Genomic DNA, 24,478 nt, shown 5'->3' with positions numbered 1-24,478 from the left:
TCACATATATACACACAGAAATAGATAACATAATTAAAATAGAATAATTCATTAAGCATATATTATTAGTACCATGTTTTTACCTGGTTTATTGCTACTGGTATCAATGTGTTTGTCTCTTATGCCTAAAGAGTATTATCACAAAACTGACCTTCTATTAGAAATAATGAAAAAACGTCTCAAATCAAATTTCAGGGAAGCTATCTAATTACTTGCACTCACTAGCAACATTTTAAGGAAATGTTTTAAAACAGTGATTATCTCATTCTTATTAGACATTGATATGCTGTCTTTCTCATCTTACAATCCATCAGAATCTCTAAATGCTAATGCAAGCTGTGAAGATTAATATTTGTTTTACATAAAAACTTAACTTGGTCCCTTTCTATTAGAAGCACATTTCACTTCCTCTATCTGGCACTAAGACACTAAAAATGCTAGGATAAAAACACTGATTATTTTATACACTCATTCATGTTTGCATTTTCAGCATATCGCACAATGTAGAGTACACAATTCGATAAATATTAAGTTGAGGACCACTGACATGGAAAAGAAAATTCCATATTTAGAGAACTGAAGATAAACTATGAAACAGATTCAAAGATGGGATAGGCAAAAGGCTTCATTCTGATTGATCTATAAAACCGCTAACGTACAATCAGTATCAGCTGAGCTATTTCCTTGGATAAACACCAAGCATCTAAATTTTATACTATATCAAACAATAGTTTCTTAAACCAATTGGTTACAAATGTTAACTTAATCTTAGATTTTTTTTCCTTTAAATAAAATTATAATTTAACAGAAAATTATAATGAATGCATGTATAATGAACACAGAATCCCAACGCTGTGAAAGTCTGATATCACCACAACAAATTCTGCATCATCAATGAAGATTAATAGGCATTTAAAAAGTCCAGTATCGGGCTGGGGATATAGCCTAGTGGCAAGAGTGCCTGCCTCGGATACACGAGGCCCTAGGTTCGATTCCCCAGCACCACATATACAGAAAATGGCCAGAAGCGGCGCTGTGGCTCAAGTGGCAGAGTGCTAGCCTTGAGCGGGAAGAAGCCAGGGACAGTGCTCAGGCCCTGAGTCCAAGGCCCAGGACTGGCCAAAAAAAAAAAAAAAAAAAAAGTCCAGTATCAAAGAAACTGTATATATAGAGAATGGTAAGGTGTTTCATATATACAGTATCATAGTTGTAATTTTACATAAGACACAACATAATAGGTCATTTGACACCACTTCTTTCCATCAAGTAAAAACATCCAAGAGGAAAATATTCAATTGTGAATTTCTTGAAATGAGGTCTCACTGTGTAGCCCACACTGGTCTCAAACTGGCAATCTTCCTGCCGTTAGCCTCCTGAATACTGGTGCTATAAACATATATAAACACACTAAGCTTAAGATAGTATTTTAAATATGAAAATAAAAAAGTACATTGATGAAATGAGATTTATTCAAAGAGGCAAAAAAAAAGTCAAAGTTCTTTGACTTTTCACATGAACATTCAAATTTGGTAATAAGCAGCTTCCAAAACATATACACAAACTTAATTTCCAAATATATAGTACAAACACAATAGGCCAAAAGAGAATAATAAACTTTTAAATTCACTGAAAGAAAAAAAGAACAAAGAAAAAGCTACTGAAGTATATCTAGATATCATTTTCCCAGTGGTCTCTGAAGCATAAATATGAAAACGTAGTAGTGAGGTAGTTGGGATGGCTTTCTATTTGGAAGTTATCTTGCTGATGCCTCTAAAGCGGCCAGTTACAAATAATTTAAAACAGGGAGTCAATATGCTAATTTTCATACTGGCAAAAGCTCAGAAAAATCAAGGTGCATTGCTATAATCACTTTGAACTGTAAGATATGATGCATCTTTATGTTGGTACCTAAATGCGTCCTGTAAGTAAAAACTATTTTTAATCCAAAGCAAAAATAGGTTTTCAAAAACAAATACGTACTAGGTCTTCTAGTGTGAACTTGAGACACAAAGACAGGTAAGATGTGGGTGCCATCACTCACAGGATTTAGATCAATATGGTAATTTATTCACATAAATGGTTAATTCCAACATCACCTACAAAAAAGATGACACTACTATGCTATAGTGCTGTCAATAGTGTCTGAATCTAAGCTTACAGAATAAAAAAAAGTTTACCTAGGAAGACAAACCCTAAAGAATTCTTACATTGTTTTGGTATTTGAAGAAACCTACCAATTTCTAGTATGAGTTACATTCTACCTGTGAGACAAAAAAAGATTTGCGATTATCTTTTCCTAATTATTTTAATTTGCTCTCAATAATGAACACTAATTTTATTAGACTTTCTTTAAGCAAGCCTTATTTCATAACTAAGCAGTCATTAGCAAATTACATTTAATATTTCACTACTTAATTTACAACCTACTCAAATTCACTCCTACACTGCTAAAATAATTCTCTTCTTCCATCATCTTTATAATAATCCTAAGGTATTTTACATTAATTCTATGTCTGTTCTGTGGTATGCATTCCTATCATAACAGAGAAAAGAAAGAACACCACGAACATGTAATAAAGTCCTTCCTCCTGGTTGTTTGAAATAAACTTACATTGTTACAAGTAGCAAACCAGAAATATTTTCTGCATGGGAGAACAGTTGTACCTAGCCTTCAGTTTACAACCTCCAGTTCAACAGTTACATTAAAATCTTTACATCTCCAGATGGCAAAATGCTTTTTAACAAAATTAGATCTGTTTTAACAATATAGAAATATCCCATCGCACCTCAGATGGTGTCCTAAATGAAGTTTATAAATTTTTTTTCTCCTACAAAATAAATAGGCTAATCCACCTTATCTGGGAAGATTTAATTTATGGACAATTCTGTGCTATTAATGAGGCACAGTTACTTCAAGACCACAAGACAGACGCATTCACATTTAACAGTGATAGAGCCATTACCATATCTCAGCTGGCCTGGGGTGGGAGGTTGAGCTTCCAATTTTTCTAAAGAAGAAAAAAAGGTGTGGAATTAGTTACCAAGGCATAACCATCATAGTACAATGAAGACAATATCAGCAAGCTTACAAAACAGATCAGGTCTTACCTATAAACGATACTCAGTTTAGTTGACAAAAATTCAATCAAGAATCATGGGGTTCCTGGCTGAGGATATTATGTGTGTATGGGGAAATATATATACTTCATATATACATATGTACATACGTGAGTGTGTATTAAATTGCAAAGTTAGCAAATGAAATGGAATTTTCATTACAAGCCTATCATGGATCATGTAGAACTACCTTTTTCTTTTATGAACGTTATTGTATCTATATAAGTGAATCCATTTGCATTCATTATAGTAGAAAAACACCTCAGAATAACTGCTATTCTTTAAGACAGTAACTCTAGATAACTAAAGAAATAGATAAAGATATTGGTAGCAGAAAAAAAGAGTGCTCAAATACACTATGCATCCTTTAAGAATACAAAAATTATAGTTTTAAAGCAATGTATTTATAACAATTATTTTTACTGAATTGTGTAATGTTCTTTAATCAATACCATCTGATAATATACTGAATATTTCAATTTTTAAATCTATGCCACTAATAAAGAGAGAAAATATCCTACCATTCTACACAACAATGCCCCCTCCAAAAAAAAGTATAATGGCATAAATAGTTTTCCCAACCATTAATCAAATAAGTAGCTTTTAAGTACCATTATATGCAAAAATTAAGCTATTACCAAAGCAAGCTAGTTAGTCCCATAACAAAAACCATCTAACCATCTTTATTGGTTAAAAAAATAGATAATTCTACCTTTATCTTTGTCCAATCTAATAGAATTGGTAATGTATAGTTTAACACAAGTAAAAACATTAATACAAGAATATTGTTCAGGGACACACAATACATATTGAGCATTCAAATCAACCAAGAACTAAAGAATTTAGCTTTTAAAAGTTAAAAAATAATATCCTTTGATAATCTACATTAAAAAAAAGAAATGTAGTCAATATTTGTGACTGACCTTTTACTAAAATAAGATATAGCCTTATAATGGCTTCACAATGATATACAAAAACTTCATGTCTAACCAGTGACATTTAACCAAACTATGTTCTCCATTCTTGGATCAGCGCTAATACTTCCAAATCTTTGAAGGTGGATGTTTTCCAAACTGAACTAGCAACTAGTGTTCTAGCAACTAGGGTCTTTTTGGGTGAAGTGCACCCTGACAGTGGCTACTCACCACAGCAATCTGTCAGCTGCTCTCTTCTGACTATGAGGAAAACTTTCAAATACCTAAGAATTCAACCACAGGACCTTCCCCATAGTGAGAGAATTCAGAGACCTTGCTTTTACTTTAAATTCTCTAGACATTGAACAAAATAATAAAAACATCCTGTAGCTCCTGGGAAGAAACAATAACACTAGGGACACAATGTATATTAGTAAAAGACAGGGAAAATAGAAAAAGTCAATTCCTAATCTTTTCTACTATATGTTAGGGTTAAAAATTAAATTAAGGCCAGATGCTAATGGCTCACACCTGAGCAACTGTAGTTAGTCAGGAGGGTGAGAACTAAGGATCAAGCTTTGAAGCCAGCCCAGGTAGGAAAGTCCATGAGACTCTTATCTCAAATTACAAAAAAAAGGAAGACAGAAAGGAAGCTCAAATATTAGAGACCTAGCCTTGAGCAAAAGTGCTTAAGGATAGTGCTAAACATGGAGTTCAGATTCAGATTCAGTGTGAGTGTGCACACATACATTCACAACACTATTCATAGAGGTAATAAAAATACTAATTGAAAATGCAAAGTAAAGGAGACAGAAGGGAGAGTAAAACCTCGGGCACTGAGATGGAACTCAGAGATACTGCTTCAGAGAGAATAAGAGGGAAAATCACAAAGGGAACAATTCCTAGAAACAGGAAATTTTATTGGAATCTTTCCCTTTTTTTAGTTGTTAAGTTGCTCATTTTGAGGCCTTTGCCACTGCAAATTACCTTCTTTACTGTATCATTTGAGTCATCAAATGTACATCAGAAGTAAAATATATTAGCTATAAAATAAACAGGACTTGAACATAAGTCCAAGCCATCCATGGAGGTTTTACAATGTAACTACTGCTAATTCATCCTTCCTGAAACCAGTCACAACAAAACCATGTTTTCTTTCCATAAAACCATTCTGTTCAAGGAAACACATAACAAACTAGATATATTCTAAAACATTTACTAATAATTTTATTCATCAAAAACTAATAAAACGTTTACTAATAAATTTATTCATCAAAACCAGAAAAAAAACCAATGTACCAATGTACTTAATGGATACAACAAATAGCCTTAATTAAATGTTAACTATTCTGTTTCCCTAAAGTATGTTTCCTTTGTGTTTTCAAATTTTGTTTCTGCCAATCCTGGGACTTGAATTCAGGACCTGAATGCTGTCCCTGAGCTTTAGTGCTCAAAGCTAATAATGCTCTACCACTTGAGCTACAGCTTCCACTTACTGACTTTTGGTGGATAATTAGATGTAAGAGTGTCACAGACCTGTCCTGGATGGCTTCAAACAACTATCCTCAGATCTCAGCTTCCTGAGTAAGCAGGATTATAGGCATGAGACAGCAGAGCCCAGATTGTGTTTATATGTAGTAGTGACTAAAATAACTGCACATTCAAATTTCCTTACATTTTTCCCTTTCTTAGGTAGTTTGCAATTTTTGAAGAAGCTTCTCTTAATAGGACTTTATGTTCAGAAATAAATAAAATAGAGAATCTATGGAATAATAATTACACACGGGATTCCATTCCATAAGATTTCATAAAGTCAGATGGAAGACAAATAAAATAAGAGTTGCTGTAAATCGCTGCTTTATATGGTAGCAAATCAAATAAAATTATTTAAGTGAGATTATCTCTTCCTCCTATCTGTCCTTGGGAATTTAAACATATTCCCTTATTGTAGATTATCCTTTTTCCGAAAACAAAATATTCAATTCCTTACAAATCTTGGAAACAGAAAAATACTTCACATGTTTAAAAATAAGCTTTTTTTCAGCCCTTTCAACATCTTGTTTTAACAATGCACAAACCATAGAGAAAATAATGTAAAATACTTAAAGAAAATTGTTTTGTTAAATGAAACTAAGTTCTTAAAATGTACAAGGAATGGGGTATTTCATTTTCTGAATAACTAAAGCAACCAGAAAAATGACTGTAACATAAAATATTGTCACTTATAGTACATTTATTTAAAGGAATCTCTTACATAGAGATTTTTTTAAATTTACAAAGCAAGTTCCAGGTATCCAAAAAATTTCAGACCATATAACAAGAGAATCTCAGACCCAGGTGAGTTACTAGCAGCACATGTGTTTTTCAGTCTCTCGCTGGTGTTTGTTTTGTTAATTAGCCATCAAGCAGTTAAGACTGATAGCACAATATTAAACCCCCAAGAAAAGCAAACAAAGGGCAATCATCTACAACCATGCCAAAGATCTCCATGTTTTGCTATAGAGCAAAAGGTTCTATTTCCTCTACTCATGTTCTGAAGACTGTTTAAAAAGAAATTCTTCACCAATTGTTTATTTACTGATTTCTTTTTAAAAAAGAAAAAAACTAAAGTAGAACATTGTGGGAGAGAAAATTGGCTAACAACTGTGGATTCAAACAAGTTAAACTCCGGGCTGGGGATATAGCCTAGTGGCAAGAGTGCCTGCCTCAGATACACGAGGCCCTAGGTTCGATTCCCCAGCACCACGTATACAGAAAACGGCCAGAAGCGGCGCTGTGGCTCAAGTGGTAGAGTGCTAGCCTTGAGCGGGAAGAAGCCAGGGACAGTGCTCAGGCCCTGAGTCCAAGGCCCAGGACTGGCCAAAAAAAAAAAAAAACAAGTTAAACTCCATTTAACCAGGTTTTTTCATTTTCCTGTACTGAAAGGTATTCAAATAGTTTATTTTTTAATTGGTTAAGATTACATAGAAGGGGGGCTGGGGATATGGCCTAGTGGCAAGAGTGCTTGCCTCCTATACATGAAGCCCTGGGTTCGATTCCCCAGCACCACATATACAGAAAATGTCCAGAAGTGGTGCTGTGGCTCAGGTGGCAGAGTGCTAGCCTTGAGTGGGAAGAAGCCAGGGACAGTGCTCAGGCCCTGAGTCCAAGGCCCAGAACTGGACAAATAAACAAATAAATAAATAAAATAAAAACACAAAACACTTTAGATTGGACTTTTTCTACAGTGCAAGGCCCTGAACCCAGGGCTTTACACATTCTAAGAATGCACTCTACCACTTAAGCCATGCCCCTAGCCCTTTTTGTTGTTTTGGAGCCAGTCTGACAGCTTTTCCCAGGAACTTGCCACACCACTCCTGCTATATAACCCCTCTACCCCAGTAGCTGGAAGGTATGCACGCCTGGCTTATTTTAAATTGTACTTTTCAGGAACATGAAGTACTAAATTTTAGAACGGAGTCTGTGTGCAACAAACTGCTTGTAACCCTTAGCCTATGCTGGTCTTACCTGCAGTTGTGGCCAATCTTAACTATACTCCCTTCCTTTGAAGAATCATGTGACCGCTCATCTTATCAGGAAATGCCTATCAGGGCTAAGCTATTACATAAGGTCTGGGATCTGTGATGACAGATTACAGACTAAAATGCAAACCATACTGCATGCAAATAATTTACCAAATTATTTAAATATGTACAAGTCATGCATCAAGTATACACTTGCAAAAACTGACATTCAGAACAGCAAAAAACTTACTTGATTCAGATTTTAATTGGCATGGGCTTTTCAAAAATAAAGATTCTATTTGTAAAAGGTCTTTTAAAATTATTTTTAAACATATTCCTTAGATTAAAACCATAAAAGCTCTTAAGTGTAATCTTGTAATTTTATTGGCAATCAAAAAAGATTCTGTAAGACATACATAATGAAGAAGAAAAAAAAAAACTCTACTTAGAGCTTACAAGAACCAACGTAGTCACCTCAACCTTTTGGGAACTTATTGTGCAATGTGGAGCTTGCCTGAAACCTATATTGGTACCTTGGAGCAACTAATGGATTTCAGGGCCAGTATAGGTTGGTTGCATAGCAACTAAAGACAGGAATTGGCCAGTGGAAATGATAGGAAAGACACAGTTAGATGTTAATGTATTAACCCATTCCTTGTGAAACTCTAGACTAAGTAATAGTTTTTTCTTCTATCTTTCAATTCATGGTGATTTATTTTTCAGAAGAATAATCTGAGTACTGACTTGTGAGGGCTTTTACATGTCTAATTCATTCACCCAGAACAATCCATGTCTTATTTAACACAAACTTGTCTTTCTTCTTATTTTTAGCAAAGAATTATTATATAGTGATATTCCTTTTTAAGGCTAAGATATCAAAACAATGGTATTACTCTTATCTCTTTTCTGAGGATTGCAGTTTATTTTTTTTCTTATTTATTGTCAAAGTGATGTACAGAGAGGTTACAGTTTCATGCATTAGGCCTTGGGTACATATAACTTTAAAACTAGATTTTTTTTATGTATTTTAGATAACATACTAGCTTTTAGGTTTAAAAAATCATACAACCATTTATAATAACAGAGACTGAAAGCAAAAACTGAGTTAGATAAAAGCAAGCTATCTCATAATATAACAACAGTAGTTCTGTCTATAAGTATGGCTATAGAGATCCCCTAAAATATTCATTTTAAAATTAAATTGCTTAATATCTAGGAAGCAGCAGTGATTTCTCAAATGATATATTACCTTTTTCCCTTCCAATCATCTCTCAAACAAGAATTGTTCCATAGAATGTTACAGCTGAAAGGATTCTTAGAAACCATCTGCCTGTGGTTCTCAACATGGAATAGCACCTCATCCTAGAAGCAGCTTGGGAATGTATAATGGTTTTGCACACGATAACAATTGGAAAATACTACTGTATTAGAGACACTAAGTTCTCTCTACAGTCTTTCATAAACAAAGAATTATTCAATCTCAATGCTGCCGCATGTCCACTGATTTGCTTCTCTGATATAGACTCACAGAGCTGAAAAATGTCTTAACAATATACAAGTGAGTTCAAAACCTATCATCCAGCTTCTCACTAAGAAGTTTAGAACCTATAATCTGGCTTCTAAGTTCAGAACCTGTAAGAATCTAGCTTCTTTTTTTTTTCTCTTTTTTCCAGTCCTGGGGCTTGAACTCAGGACCTGAGCACTGTCCCTGGCTTCTTTTTGCTCAAGGCTAGCACTCTACCACTTGAGCCACAGTGCCACTTCCTGCTTTTTCTGTATATGTGGTGCTGAGAAATCGAACCCAGGGCTTCATGCATGCTAGGCAAGCACTCTACCACTAGGCCACATTCCAGCCCCTCTAGCTTCTTTTATTTAATACATTCTTGACAGAGAAATGATAACTCATTTTAAAGAATCATAAATCATAATCAAGAATCAGTCAAATGTGAATACACAAAGCTCTACCAAAACATTGGTCATCATGTATTAATACTTAAACATACTAACCTAAGTTGCAATTATTTCCAACAGGACTTGAAGTATATTATTCTATAAACACCTGGCTTTCAGAGTTTCTGTTGAAAAATCTGTTATTCTCAAAGTTTGTCTCTTTATTTCACTTAACCCTCTCTTACAACTTTCAATAGTCTTCTTCATTCTGTACACTCGATATTTTAATTATATTCTTTTCTGGACTTGTTCTATTTGGTATTCAAAGAGCCTCCTTTATCAAATGTGCATCTCTGGGAAACTACTACTGACTATTTTATTGACTGTATTTTCCATGACTTTAATTCTACCCTCCTCTTCTTTTATACCCAGGATTCATCATTGGTCTTTTAATGGTGTCCTGGAGGTCTTATGGATTCTCTTCATACTTTTCTTAGTTCTTACTGTTGTCTGCATCTACCTTTTCTACCTTATCTTCACCTTGATATTGTCTTCCACTTTACCCAGTCTAGTGAAAAGTAGTAAAACTAAAATTAACAAAAATGGCAATATCCTCTACCTTCTTCAAATTGCTCCTTGCTCCAAAATAATTCACTTTCAAACACATCATTTTCAAAACCTACAGAGTTACAGATGAAGTCAAATGATTCATCTGTTGAATGGGGTATGTACATAATTTCTGTTGATTTCATAGAAGTAGATACCCTACTATCTAGCTTCCACTGCTAATCCTGATTAGAACAAGAGCACTGAATTAAAACTTGAAAGGACTAGACATAAATCCCTACTCTATAAAACAAGATGAAAAATCCTAAACAAATACATTACACAAAATTAAATGTAATCTCTTCAATCACTGCAAGTTCCAAGATTTGATTCTATATCCCTTCTTTACTGCATAATAATAGTTGTAGAGGAGTATTACCTAAATACTCATGGAGAAGCATGCTATGATAATGGACAAAGCTAAAGATTTGAGTCTCACACAAAGGTGAGCACTGAAAAGACTCCTCAGTTATCATCCAACAGCACATGCTGTCATAATCTGTAATGCTATATATACTACATATGTAAGTATTTTTCCTTCATCATTCTAAAACACAGGTAAGTAAACAATTTTAGAATAATTCAAAATTAAAACTACTGTTCAAAATATACTAGCATTAAATGCCTGTTTATGCCTACTGGTTTTTAACTTTTTTAACTTTAGAGTAACAATAAAAATGTCAAAGTGCAATGCAGGTACTGATATATTAATATGTATATATGTGTTAATATGCACACACATTCACTATGCCTCTATATTTCTCTCAAATTATTAGATTTTGTCCTTGACATAATATATATATAACCTGAGTATCCTTACAAAATTTCTATTGGTCCATAAGTCTATAAAATATGTGTGTGTGTTTGTGTGTGTGTTTTCATATATGCTGACAATTCAACAACCATGCATGCAATTAAGTTAGATAATAAACTATGGTAGCAGAATTTTAAAAAGCTTTAACAGCCTTAAAATGAACTTACATGGCTTTCCAACTATTCAGGAATATATTCTTAAAATAGTAGCTAGGCATGTAGCTCCATGGAGAATGTTACCTCTAGCATGCATTAGACTTTGGGTTGGATTCAACTCCAACACTAAGGGAAAAAAAGGAAGGGAGGACGGGAAGGAGAGAGAGAGGGAGAGAGGGAGGGAGGGAGGGAGGGAGGGAGGGAGGGAGGGAGGGAGGGAGGGAAGGAAGGAGGGAGGGAAGGAAGGAGGAAAGGGGGGGAGGGAAGAAAAGCAGAGAAAAGAAAAAGAGAACAAAAAAAAAAAAAAAAGGTTTTCCTGAAGTTCCAGTAGTTGAGTAGTTTCACTTTGTGCTATCTGAGGTTTCAAATGTGGTGCTTTCTTCAGGTTCACTCATCTTAACGGAGCACATAGCTTTTGTTGCTTATGTTTTAATTGCCTGGTTTTTTCAACAATTTTTTGTTTTTGTTTTTTGCCAGTCCTGGGACTTGAACTCAGGGCCTGGGCACTGTCCCTGAGCTTCTTTTGCTCAAGTCTAGCACTCTACCACTTGAGCCACAGAGCCACTTCCAGCTTTTTCTGTTTATGTAGTACTGAGGAATTGAACCCAGGGCTTCATGCATGCTAGGCAAGCAATCTACCACTAAGCCACATTCCCAGCCTCAACAATTTTTTTTAAATACACTATTTAAATAAAATTAAACAAATGATTTTCCACTTTCTTAAGGTCATAAACTTAATCCCTCCAATTAGTTAAACATACAATTATTATTCAATCACATCCATGAAGTCCAGGGTTAGAGAACAGCAATAAATATTCTGTTAGTCTAATATGCTAATGCAAGAAAAACAACTTCAAGCACTCTATTTCAAAAAAGCAAGGGTTCTGTCAGCCAGATGCTATGCTACTTGTAACAAACATCTGACAATCCACATGGTAAAACTGTACTGTACCAAAACTATCAGGGGTCTCTGATGATGATACCTCCTCCGCACGCTTCACAAGGACCATCTCAGGTTTGGGATATCTGCACGCTAAAAATATTCTAAAATCAAAATGTATCCAAGCACCAATTAAAATGTGTATAAATGTTAAAATGCATATGAAGTGTTAAAGTGCCACATGCTAGCATATAGGCAGTCCCTCCTTTGTATGTAATACAGGACTATAAAACCAACAGTATAAACTTGATATACAAGCGGTCTTAATAACTAGTGTGGACTATGGTGGGTCCTCCTATAATCCCAGTACTCAGCAAGCAGAAGGAGAGATTGTCAGTTTAAAAGAAAGCTGCCTTAAAAACAAAAACAAACCAAGATAATAAAATTAAAAATATAAAATAACCTAGCCAACGAAGCCTTAGGTTCAATCGCCAGTACAGACACAACAGATAGAATTTTCATTTATTAAGCAGAAGTAATTCCTTCTCTGCCCAAGAATAATAAACAGAATAACTATAAGAAAATTCAGGGCTGGAAAATATGGCCTGGTGGCAAGAGTGCTTGCCTCCCATACATGAAGCCCTGGGTTCAGTTCACCAGCACCACATATACAGAAAACGGCCAGAGTGGTGCTGTGGCTCAAGTGGCAGAGTGCTAACCTTGAGCAAAAAAAAAAAAAAGAAGCCAGGGACAGTGCTCAGGCCCTGAGTCCAAGCCCCAGGACTGGCAAAAATAAAAAGAAAATTCAATTCAGCATTGCGGTATCCAGTAAATATGGGTAATGGTAGCAAAGATGGTCATCACAGTAGTAATACTTAGATAGAAATTTTCGTATCTTCTATAAAATATTAAAAACTATTACAAAATAAAAATTCAGAAATTATGTTACAAAATACTGGGGTGACTTTAAATTTACAAATGTTTTCACAAAACAAGATACTAAATAATCTAATCTAAACTTCAGAGAGGACAGACAATCTAAGTTAAACTGAGTAAGAACATCATTCTAGGTTAAATGTCCCTGCAACTTTCAGATTCATCAACAGTAATGGCTCTGGCAGCTACTTTTTAGGTGCTTAAAACAATGACCCCCTGAATAGCCATAGCCCATATAACAGCAAAAATACTATGAAAGCTGAAAGCTCTAAAAGTGTAACAGATATTACAGGACAGCTGGGAAGCTACAAGTATGGGTCCTTGAAGTGTCTACTAAGATTAACCCGTAGCCAGGTGCCAGTGGCTCACACCTATGAGCCTAGCTACTCAGAAGGCTGAGATCTGAGGATCGTGGCTTGATGCCAGCCTGGGCAGAACAGTTCCCACTGAGACTCTTATCTCCAATACACCACTCAAAAACAGAAGTGGAGGTGTGGCTCAAAGTGGTAGAGTGCTAGCCTTTGAGCAAGAAGAGCTCAAGGACAGCACGCAGGCCCAAGTTCAAGACCCACAACCAACCACCACCAACAACATAAGGATTAACCCTTACTGAGACGTGGAGGGCTGAGAGGACCCTGTTGCTGTGTTTTATGAGAACTAAAGACAATGAAGAAAATTTAAAGCATTGTGGAAGGATAACAAATAGCAGAACACATCTTAGAAACCATAGCAGAATGCCAAGAAGCAGACTTATTTACCCAGCAGAAACAGTTTACCACAACCACAAAGAATGAATGAGAATAGAATAGGATGGTCTGAGCCCACTGAGCTGGGGAGGGGAGCAACTGAGACCAACAATTCCCTGGAAGAGGCTAGAGTCAAAAGAGCATGCCAATTGAAACAGCAGTGTTCTGAAGGCTGTTGGGGTAATGACTCCCGTGTCTATAAATAGAAGTGGCCTCCAAGAAAAAAAAACATTGTATTAAAAAACAGTGTATAAGGACTCTGACATCTGATAGACAGCAAATTCTGCTCATTCTCATTATACTTTTACAAAAAGGAAGGGCAATATGTTCAAATAGTTCACTATCAAAAGCCATCAGAATAAATGTTTCAAGTTCCCTACAAATTTTTTTTGTGCACAAGAGTCTCTAATTACAGACTGTTTGAGGTGGTTTTGACATGTAACTACTTGTTTTCATTAACTTAAAGCAGACATAAGCCTATGAGTCACACAAGACAAGGCAGAAGTCCTTTAACACCGTGTATGGATTAATACGGCAAGATGCTAATAAAATCCACACCCAGAGATTTAGTCCCTATTTGTTCAGTTGTTTTTACACTGGAGCACACCAGATGAAACCAGACAAGAATGAGTGTGTCAATGCAAAAATCACTACTTTAAGAAAAAACTAAAAGTATCTCCATGAATAAGATTCAATAGCAGGTCTCACTAGCATTCAAGATCATTATCTTTTAGACCTATTACAACTCTCTGAAAGACACAGAAAATTGCTGGCTTTGTTCTTTCAACATTCCTATCCACAAATTGTTTATAAAAACATATAAAACCATGTCATAACTGCTATAAAAATAAGCAGTTAGTGACTACTGAGATGGAAAACATCCTTTTAGTTATATTGGTAAATAAACTTATAGCAGTATTTGACTTAGCAGAAAGCCATATTTTCTAAGTTTCTAATGTTTAAAATGTAGTCAGGAAGTGAAGAAGTAACACAATCAAGAAAAACAACTACCCATAAAATTCATGTATTAGAGCGGTAAGAACACTCTGGCAAGGAACACTCTGGTAAGGAATGGCATGTCTGTCCTTATCCAGAAACAAATTTGCAAGAAATAAAGCAATGAGATAGAAGCTGAGACAATGTACTGGTACTAGCGAGTATTAATGGGTAATATAAGAAAGGAGAGACCAGAAAGAACAACTAAAGAAACATTTCATATAAAGCACTGGCTCTCATCCAGGGTGATTTTGCTAATAACCCTCTTTTCCCAAAGCCCTCCTCCAAGAAACATTCACTTATGTCTGTGGACTTTTATGATCCACAGAACTAGTATGCAAAGATGGAAGGGAGCTATCAGCCTTTGGTGGGCAAGGGACAGGATGTTATGAAATACCTTTGGAGGTAAGAGCCCCCACAGCAAAGGTAAGAAACTTGATATCGAGGAAGGAAGGCTAAACATGTCAGTATCTTACTATACTCACCTTTCGTCTACACATAAATGTTCGTTCCTAAGACTATATATAAGACTGGGGGCTGAAGGAAATGGAAGGACCTGAAAAAAGTTATACTAAGTGAAGTGAGCCAGACCCAAAGAAACATGGACTCTATGGTCTCCCTTATAGGGAATAATTAGCACAGGTTTAGGCAACTCACAGCAGAGGATCACAGGAGCCCAATAGCTATACCCTTACGAACACATAAGATAATACTAAGTGAAATGAACTCCATGTTATGGAGACGACTGTTGTAACTACTTTCAACGTGCCATATGTAACTGTAGCCTCTATTATTGATGATCTTCTTGTATCACCTTCCTGTGGTTGTACCTACACTTTCTCTGTATCTTATCTGAGTATATTGGAAACCGGGTATACTGGTATTAGAAGTAGGAAATTGGAAGGGAAATACCAAAATCGAGAGACACAGGGTAAAAAAAGACAAACGACTACAAAAGCAATACTTACAAAACTGTTTGGTGTAAATGAACTGAACAATTCATGGGGGGGAGGGAAAGGGGGAGGGGGGAGGAGGGGACGAGGGACGAGGTAACAAACAGTACAAGAAATGTATCCAATGCCTAACGTATGAAACTGTAACCTCTCTGTAATTCAGTTTGATAATAAAAATATATATATATTAAAAAAAGACTGGGGGCTGGGTAACAGACCCCAAAGAAGTGTACAATCTAATCACCAACCTATAAATTAGTTACTTTCAATGGCAAAAAGGACTTTGCAACTGTGAGAAAGATTATCCTGGATTATCCAGTTGGGTCCTAAATGTATCATAAGTGTCTTTAAAGAAAGAAGCAAAAAGGTCAATGAGAAAGAAGTTAACACAAGAGGTGAATCAGAGATTTGAGTGGTGTGGCCAGGGACCAAGGAATGCAGGAAGCTGGAAGCGCCAGGACCAAATCCTCTCCGGGGCCAGCAGGAGGACACAACCTGGCTGACACTTCCATGTGAGAGCCTTAAGACTCATTTCGGATTTTGTGTCTCAAAGAATTCTGCAGGGCTGGGGATAAGGCCTAGTGGCAAGAGTGCCTGCCTCATATACATGAGGCCCTGGGTTCGATTCCCCAGCACCACATATACAGAAAATGGCCAGAAGGGGCGCTGTGGCTCAAGTGGCAGAGTGCTAGCCTTGAGCAAAAAGAAGCCAGGGACAGCACTCAGGCTCTGAGTCCAAGGCCCAGGACTGGCAAAAAAAAAAAAAAAAAAAGAATTCTGCAAAAACCCATCCCTACTGTTTTGAGCCACAAAACCTGTGGTGATTTGTTACACAGCAGTAAGAAACTAATACAAAGTCTTATAGATTCTACCTACCCCTCTGGTATACCCTCTAGGAACCCTGGCCTTACCTTCCAGGCATTATAACCATCCTGTGATTGTCATGCTAGCAACTTCTGCTTGGCTCAACAGTTTTAGTTGGTCCCAGTCAGAAGTGAGTTAGTTCATCTCTAGTCCCCTGACCAGCACCACAGGGTTCTTCTCCTCTTTCTGCGCCTAGTAGGGCTAGACCTCCCTTATTCCTTTTATTATCTCAACTAAGGCATTACAGCATCTTTATTGATTACCTTCATTGGGAGTATGAACGTTTTTCTCCTTGAGCAAAAAGCCAAGTTCATCTTTAATCCACCTCAGGGGTAAAGAAAGTAACAAAATTATTTACATAACCCTGGGCAACAGGCTGAGAAAACTTCATATTGTCATTAAAGGTCTTAGATCCCTACTGTACCAAAACTCCAGAACAAATCATTATTATTTTAAGGATTCTAGATATCCAACCTAGTACCAGCTTTCTATCATCTAGCTTTCCATTTTGTAAAAGGCCATTAGACTGTATGGCAAGTTCTCAAAACAAACCTTTTCAACCTGCCTTAAACCATCAAAAAATGAGTAACTACCAGATTACAGTTGTGAATCATACGGTGAATATACATGAATGCAGACATCTAACCTGGGTGGTCATGGCTCATGTCTGTGATCCTAGCTACTCAGGCAGTTGAGATATAAGGACTGGGGTTGGAAGCTACTGTGGGAGACTGTCATATCCAATTAAACACCAACAAGCCAGAAGTGGGGCTGTAGCTCAAGTGGTAGAACAACAGTCTTGAGCAAAAAAGCTCAGGAACAGTGCCCAGGCCCAAGATGCACATGGGCAAGCGCAGCACGTGCACGCGTTCATGCGTGCACACGCACGCACACACACATACACACACAATTTAGCCAGGCACTGGTAGCTCATACTGTAATCCTGCTATTCAGGAAGCTGAAATCTGGAAAATAGAAGCCAGTGTCAGCAGAAAAGTCTGAGAGACTCCATGTCCAATTAACCAACAAAATGCCAAACTGAAGGCATGACTCAAGTGGTGTTATGCTAGCTGTGAGGAGACTAAATGAATTTGAGAGACCGTGACTTCAAGCCTCAATACAGGGGCAAATAAAACCAAAACGGGGGGCTGGGATATGGCCGAGTGGTAAAGTACATGAAGCCCTGAGTTCGAGTCCTCAGCACCACATATATGGAAAAAAGCTGGAAGTGGCGCTGTGGCTCAAGAGGTAGAGTGCTAGCCTTGAGCAAAAAGAAGCCAGGGACAGTGCTCAGGCCCTGAGTCCACGCCCCAGGATTGGCAACAAAAACAAAACAAATAAAAAAAAAAACACCTAAACGATTTCCACTTATACAGAGAAACAAAAAAATGCAAGCTAGTTAATATGCATTACTGATAGAAAAACTGCTCTACGTATCGCAATACATCTTTTTATTTGCTATCTGTGAAAAAAAATTGAGGGGTAGTAATGAGACTTGAACCCAGGGCTTTAAGCTTGCTCTACCTGCTTGCTTGGCTGGCACTCTACTACTTGAGTCATGCCCCAGCCCAGTTTTTTGCTGGTTATTTTGTAGATAGAATCTAGTGAACTTTTCTGTCTGGACTGGTTTTAAACCCCAATCGTCTGGATCTCAGCCTTCTGAGTAGCTAGAATTACAGGGATGAGTCACTGGCACCAGGCTAAAATAATCTTTTAAAGAATGTCCTAAACGCACATTTAACAAAAATATCCCCTAAGAAGCTCTATTTCATATCATAGCTCTCATCCTAGCTCTACAATAAGCATTAATTATGGTACTTTTATTTTTTAAAAAAAAAAAAAAGCACAAGTCATGAAGGACTGTCACCCTCAGGTACCCACACCCTTACAGGGCCCTCCCACAACTTGCTGCAACAAAGGAGAGGCACTGCATTAGAAAGGAGCAAGGAAGGGCCCATCTTAGCAGCCCCATTCATGCTCCCACAGGCACCCCACTCATGGAAACCAGAAGCCTTCAGGCAGCCCTGCAGAGAGGCCCAAGTAGCAAAGGAGACACCTTTGGTTTTGGCCAACAGCCATGTGAGTAAGCCTTCTTGGAATCCACCAATCCCAGTCAAGACCTCCTAAGATACATACGGCCTTAGCCAAAAGCTTGATTTCATCTTCACGTGGGACTATGAACTAGAAAGACCCAGCTAAACCACTTTAGGATTCCTGAGTGTCAGAAACTGTGAGATGCTTGTCTGAAGACTCTGTGTTTTCGAATGATCTGTTAGATAGAAATGATGACCCCTAATCCATTGTGCATTCAGCACTGTTATCTTTCAAAACCAAAATGCTATTTCAAGTTTTGAAAACCAGTTGTACATGGTAATACTCATTGCAAGATTTAAAAATTGCAGAAACTAAGAAAAATCTGAAAAGGAACTGTAATAATGTCAGCATTTCAGCCTGAGTTCTGACAATGAGCCCACAGGCCCCATCAGCAGAAGATGGCCTGCACTGGAAGAGAAATCAAGTTGAGCAGGTAAGGCAGGACTGCAACCTGAACTTTTTCCAAAACTGGGCAAGAAACCAGTATGTAATTTTAAAAGTCACGATATTCTATTTCACTACCACAAGGCATCCCACAAAGTGTGCCTTATCTATTACAAATTGAATCTAAAGCTTTATCTTGTCACAAACTACACCACAGGCCTACAGATAAAACACCAAAGAAAGATACACTGTACCCAAATTCAGCAATGGCGTTCACTAATCATGTTAAAGCATAGATGATTTTCTTTGGTACTGTTTCTATGACTATACCAAAAAACTTCACTAGGTCATATAAGCACCCTTTACAAGGACTCACAAACTTCCTATAATATCAAAAAGCCCTTTTAACAGTGTTTATTTCATAGGAAGTACAATTAGTATGCACATATTTAGTACAATCCTTGCATATATTTAAGACATTATTGAAAAAATAACCAAAGAAAAACATGAGAGGCTTTTTTGTTTGACACAGAATGGGGGAGGGGGTGTTGATTTCAGCAACAAAATGAGCTATATGAGCTAACAAAATAAAATCCTGCTTGCCTTACATGATTAATGAATAAGGTAATTTACTAGCTGACAATTCTCCATAATAACTATGTGTAAGGGCAACACAGACAGTAAGTGAACACCAAGACTGTACTAAAAATTAAAACAACAGCATCTCTAAGTGTCAGCAATTCAAAGGTCAATAATTTTGGTGTAACAATATCAGCAAAAACAGCCATCTAAACTCTGAAGTTCCAAGTTTAATAGGTGACAAGGATTAGACCACCACATTATTTCCTTGCTATTTGCCTTTTTCAAAAAAATTACCACATTCTTTCATATAACTTACATAATCAAGCTTAAATGATGTTACTGGTTGAAGCTATTAAGTCCTTTTCAGATTATTCTACACATACATTAAATTTTAAAATATTATCCTCATTCCTCATCTCTACTGCTTCACGGCATGTGCAAAAACAATAATGCTTGCAATAAAAATGTATCCAGTTGTAGTTGCAGAACTTGCTTTCCAATAAATGCCACAAAACTGTGGGATCTTTCAATCTTGCAACATGTTGACAATGCAGAACTTCCAAGAAGTTACTTTAGAAAAGGCAAAATGTAAACAGAAGGGATGACATTGTCCAAAAAGAAACGCACTCTTTATCTGACTTACATAAAATGTAGACAGAAGGGATGACATTGTCCAAAAAGAAATGCACTCTTTACCTGACTTATGTACTAGTAATCACTTTGTACATTACCTTTATAATAACAATAAGAAAATTTAATTTAAAAAAAAAGAAAAGGCAAGATGTGCATTCAAATAGCTGCCTATGGAGAGAGACCACACAAAAATTAACATGACTGTTTAAATCTTTTTTTAGTTTAATTTTTTATTTTCTTAATATAAAAAAGCTATAGATGCATGTAAGTAGACAAAGGAAATGTCTAAGACACTGTAATTGACATTACTATACTACTTGAAATCAGTACTGAATTTAAAAGTTTTCATGACTGTATAAATCTTTATCTTGTCTGGAACTACACCACAAGTGTAGTCTATACTGTTTTCCAAAGAGCGTGCTTTCATAGCTGAGTATTTTTAAAACCGTACTGAGTATGCCATAGATTAAAAATATGCTAGAATTCAGGTGTGATTTTCTGTAACATCAGAATGAACTACTTGGGATGTTTCATTTTTCCACAAAAAAAAATTATGGGTAAACAGAAGTTTGACCTAGCCAAAACTTTAAAATGATCAACAACTCCCTGAACTGGGGAGAAGATGGGAGGGGGTTAAACAATAAAAGTTTCTGAAGCAGTAAAGATAGTTCATGCTTTACCCAAAGTAGACAACTTTACCTCTATGCAAGCTCACAGGCCTATGATACACTTTAACTCCCATCTGGCAAGTCAAACTCCACATTCCAAATCAATGTGCTCTAAATTTCAGAATGGATGAGATGTTTTATACACCTAGCAACTTCAAAAGGAAAAAGGCTCAGCGTTTTAAAACTTTGAAACAGGCCAGAATGTAATATAAAATAGTAGCAATGTGTTTGATGTATACAACAGTACTGAAGTCTCACACACACACACACACACACACACACACGCACAGATTGAATCCATTTTGGTTCTTTGCTCCTTCTGGCCTTTTTTCCCCCTCAACTTTCAGCCTTTTCACCTAGACTCAAATTCTGACCTACCACATTCTGCACTTGTTTTAAAAATATCCTATTTTAACATGCTAGCTTAAAAATAGTTTTTCTTTCATCCTTCCAAATGACTTTTAAGCACAAGAATGCTTTTTATGGTAAAGCCACAGATTTCCTCCACCCTCATCACCAAATCCCTTCTTTCAAACTCTGCCGAAACGCTGCCGGAGGAGCTGAACTTGAACCTTTTTGAGCTTCCACAGACATATCTGAAGTTGTTGGCTTGACTCATTCTTTTCTTCCATTTCCCAGGAAAAAAATGTTTCCTTGGGTTGATTTTACGAATACAACCAGATGTGCATGGAAACACTCTGGGCGCACCCGCCCCCCCCCCCCCCACACACACACTTGGGGGAAGGTACACCCTTGGCGGGGGAGGGGGGGATGGACGTCCACGCTTCTTCGTGGGACAACCATTCAGGAAAGTTTCTTCCTGCCTACAGGGGGCTGGTAGCACTTTCTGGCCCCCGACAGGGCTGGCCGCCCTCACGGATACCCCGGCAGCGGCCCGAGGGCAGGGGAGCAGGGCAGGGGAGGCACGGGACACCTCGCCACCGAATCCCAGCGGCGTAGGCTGGCATTGGAGGCTGGCACTCCGGGTTCCGAGGTTGGAAAGGCAGCCCCCCTCGCGTGGGCCCGGCTGCCGGTCCTCCCGGCCTCGGGGGCACTGGGGGAGGTGGGCAGTGCCCCCCCCCCCTTGGCCGTGACGGGGGCAGCCGGGTGGGGCGGTGGCGAGGGGTCCTGGGCCGAGGGCCAGAAGGGCTCGCGGGGTGCGGTGGAGGAGGGGAGGGCCCGGGCCCCCCCAGCCCGGCCCCCCCAGCCCGGCCCCCCAGCCTCCCTTACCTTGGGCGATGGCAATGGACTCGAAGCGGTGCAGCTCCTTGAGCAGGCAGCTCCTCTCGGTGGAGTGCAGGCTGTAGATGAAGTCGCGCGCGCCCTGCGCCGTGTTCAGCGCCTCCATGGGCTCTTTCTTGGGGTGCGTGCCCAGCCGCCGGGGCCCCCCGGGGGCCGCAAGCGCCAGCAGCCCCCGCCCGCAGCAGCACCAGGACGGCGGCCGGGGGGGCGCGGCGGCGGCGGCGGCCGGGCCCGGCCTCAGGCTGCGCGCGGTCCGGCTCCCCAGCAGCGGCAGCAGCCGGGACATGGCGGGCGGAGCCACGCGACCCCCGTGGCAATCCCGGCGGGGCGATGTCTGGGCGAGGCTAACCGGGGGTGAAGCCGGAGGCGCCGGGCTCAGCCCGACCCCGCCCCGAGGTCCTCCCGACAGGCAGCCCGGGCGCCCGGCACCATGCACTCGGCGGGCCCGCACGGCCGCCTCCCCTCGGCTCTCCCGACGCTGCTCGCGGGTCCGCGAGGGATCCCGCACCTCCGCCCCGAGAAACTTTCCGGGCGGCGCGGGGCCTGCGGCGCTCGGGAGAGGCGGGCGGGCGCTTCCCGGGCTGAGCGGGGCGGGCGGGCGGGCGCGAGCGGGGAGTGTGTGCCTGTCAGTCGGCTCTTCCCCCGAGATGAGTCAGCCACGCGCCGCCCTCCTCCGGCGCCGCCCTCCGCGCCGGTCCGCTTTCCCACCCTCTGGCCTCCGATCGTCCCCAGCCTGTGGGGCTCAGCGCCCTCAAAGCGACCGCGCTCCCAGGCCGCCGCCGCCGCCGCCGCCGCTTCCCCTAGCGGCCGTGGAAGGGGTAGCGGGGCGGGGCGGCGGGGAAGGGGCGGGCCGGGGGCGGGGCCGCGCAGGCGCAGTGCGCACGGCCAGGGCCGGTCCGTCCTCCGAGTTGGCGAGCCTGCCCTGCCCCGGGTGGCGTGGAGTTGGGCCGGGCGTGGGCCCTCGGTGTTGCCATCCACCAGGCGTAAACCCAGCGGAGGGAAGAAGGGGAAATATATCTTGGGAACCTAAGCCAGGCGGGGTTGTGCGGCTGCTGCCACCGTCCTCCCCCAACCCCTGCTACCGTCCGCTCTTCCCGGCGGTGCAGAGCCTCTGGGGCCACAGCGCCCTGCTCCGGCCTCGGAGGAACAAAGCGCCCCGCCGCGCCCCAGCCCGGTCAGCGCCCACCGCGGCCCGACAGCCCGGTGCTTCCCGGAGAAGGCGGCCAGGCCGGCTCTACCGGTCCTCAGGGAGGAGGTGAGACAGACCTGGAGGCCACAACACCTTTCCCCTGCCCTGATGATAGCACATGGCTGTAGCCAAACCGGGACAAGAATGCCACACACCTTTTTCTGATTTAGCACACACACGCACACCCCTTGTCCTTGCACGCCCCTTGTCCAAGGACGGAGATAAGTCTGAGATCCTTTACCCTCCTAGTCCATGAAGCTTTCCCTTCTTTTTGTGAGGATGAGAATCTCCGCTTGTTTTGAACCCGCTTAATGACAGGAGCCCTGTCTTAGAGAGTAAATCTACTTAGACAATAAATCTGCTCAGACGTAATCAAGATCTAAATCCCATCTTGATCATGAGTACTGATGCACTCAACCAGACCCTCTTAGATGTTACTGTGAATAGGTAATGCAAAAATTCAGCCCATTTTATCCAAGGGACTGAATATATTGACTCAAAATCGCAGATCAAAAATACTTGGGTTTTCTTCTCCACTGTTGGTGGGAGTGCAAATTAGTACAACCACTTTGAGAACAGTATGGAGGTTCCTCAAAAAGCTCAGCATAGATATACCCTATGACCCAGCCATACCATTCCTAGGCATCTATCCTAAACAACAGGTCTCAGGATATCAAAAAGACATTTGCACATCCATGTTTATCGCTGCACAATTCACAATAGCCAAAATATGGAAACAACCCAGATGCCCCTCCACAGATGAATGGATCCAAAAAATGTAGTACCTATACACAATGGGATACTACATAGCGATTAGAAATGATAAAATATTGGTATTCACAGGGAAATGGTTAGAACTTGAACAAATACTGTTGAGCAAGACAAGCCTAGAGCACAGAGAACAATGGGGCACTGTGTCCTTGATATATGACTGTTAGGGAAGGAGGAGGATAGTAGAGACCAGGTCTGCAAAACAACAAACTTCTTTTCAAATGGTATTTCCACATGTTTGGGTCAGCAACTTTACATTATGTATCTAAAACCAAACAACTACTAAACATAAAAAGGTCTAGAATAAACCTATCAGTGGATCACAATAGCTCCACAGCTATGTACACATGATCATATAAGACGAAGATAAGCAAAAACAACTCCAAGAGAAGGACACAGGAGGATTCTACTGTTGATGTTATCTTTAAAGTGCTAGGTGAATTTCCTGTGGTGTACCCTACATGGTTACTGTATATGATTTTGGTACACTGGATGTTATATATACACCTACCTGATCTAGGGAAGGGAAAGAAAAATGAGG

At 39.7% G+C, this 24,478-nt stretch overlaps 1 protein-coding gene across 2 annotated transcripts in view; it reads right to left on the bottom strand.

The window, feature by feature from the left end:
• Positions 1–22,757, bottom strand: part of Tmem65 (transmembrane protein 65) — a 30,660-nt gene extending 7,903 nt beyond the window's left edge. Inside the window, exons 1-3 of one of the 2 annotated variants that reach the window (XM_048358816.1) lie at positions 21,966–22,757; positions 11,952–12,032; positions 2,964–3,008 (exon numbers count right to left, since the gene is read on the bottom strand). In XM_048358816.1, the coding sequence (XP_048214773.1) occupies positions 2,964–3,008; positions 11,952–12,032; positions 21,966–22,263 (424 nt within the window). In that variant the 5' untranslated portion in view covers positions 22,264–22,757. The remainder of the gene's footprint in view (positions 1–2,963; positions 3,009–11,951; positions 12,033–21,965) is intronic. The other variant, XM_048358817.1, reaches the window with a different exon arrangement.
• Positions 22,758–24,478: the final 1,721 nt, after the last annotated feature.

Source organism: Perognathus longimembris, chromosome 12, assembly GCF_023159225.1.
Source record: "Perognathus longimembris pacificus isolate PPM17 chromosome 12, ASM2315922v1, whole genome shotgun sequence".
Classification (NCBI taxonomy): domain Eukaryota; kingdom Metazoa; phylum Chordata; class Mammalia; order Rodentia; family Heteromyidae; genus Perognathus; species Perognathus longimembris.
The sequence above is the reverse complement of the archived record's forward strand: the minus strand, read 5'-3'. Positions and strand labels throughout refer to the sequence as shown.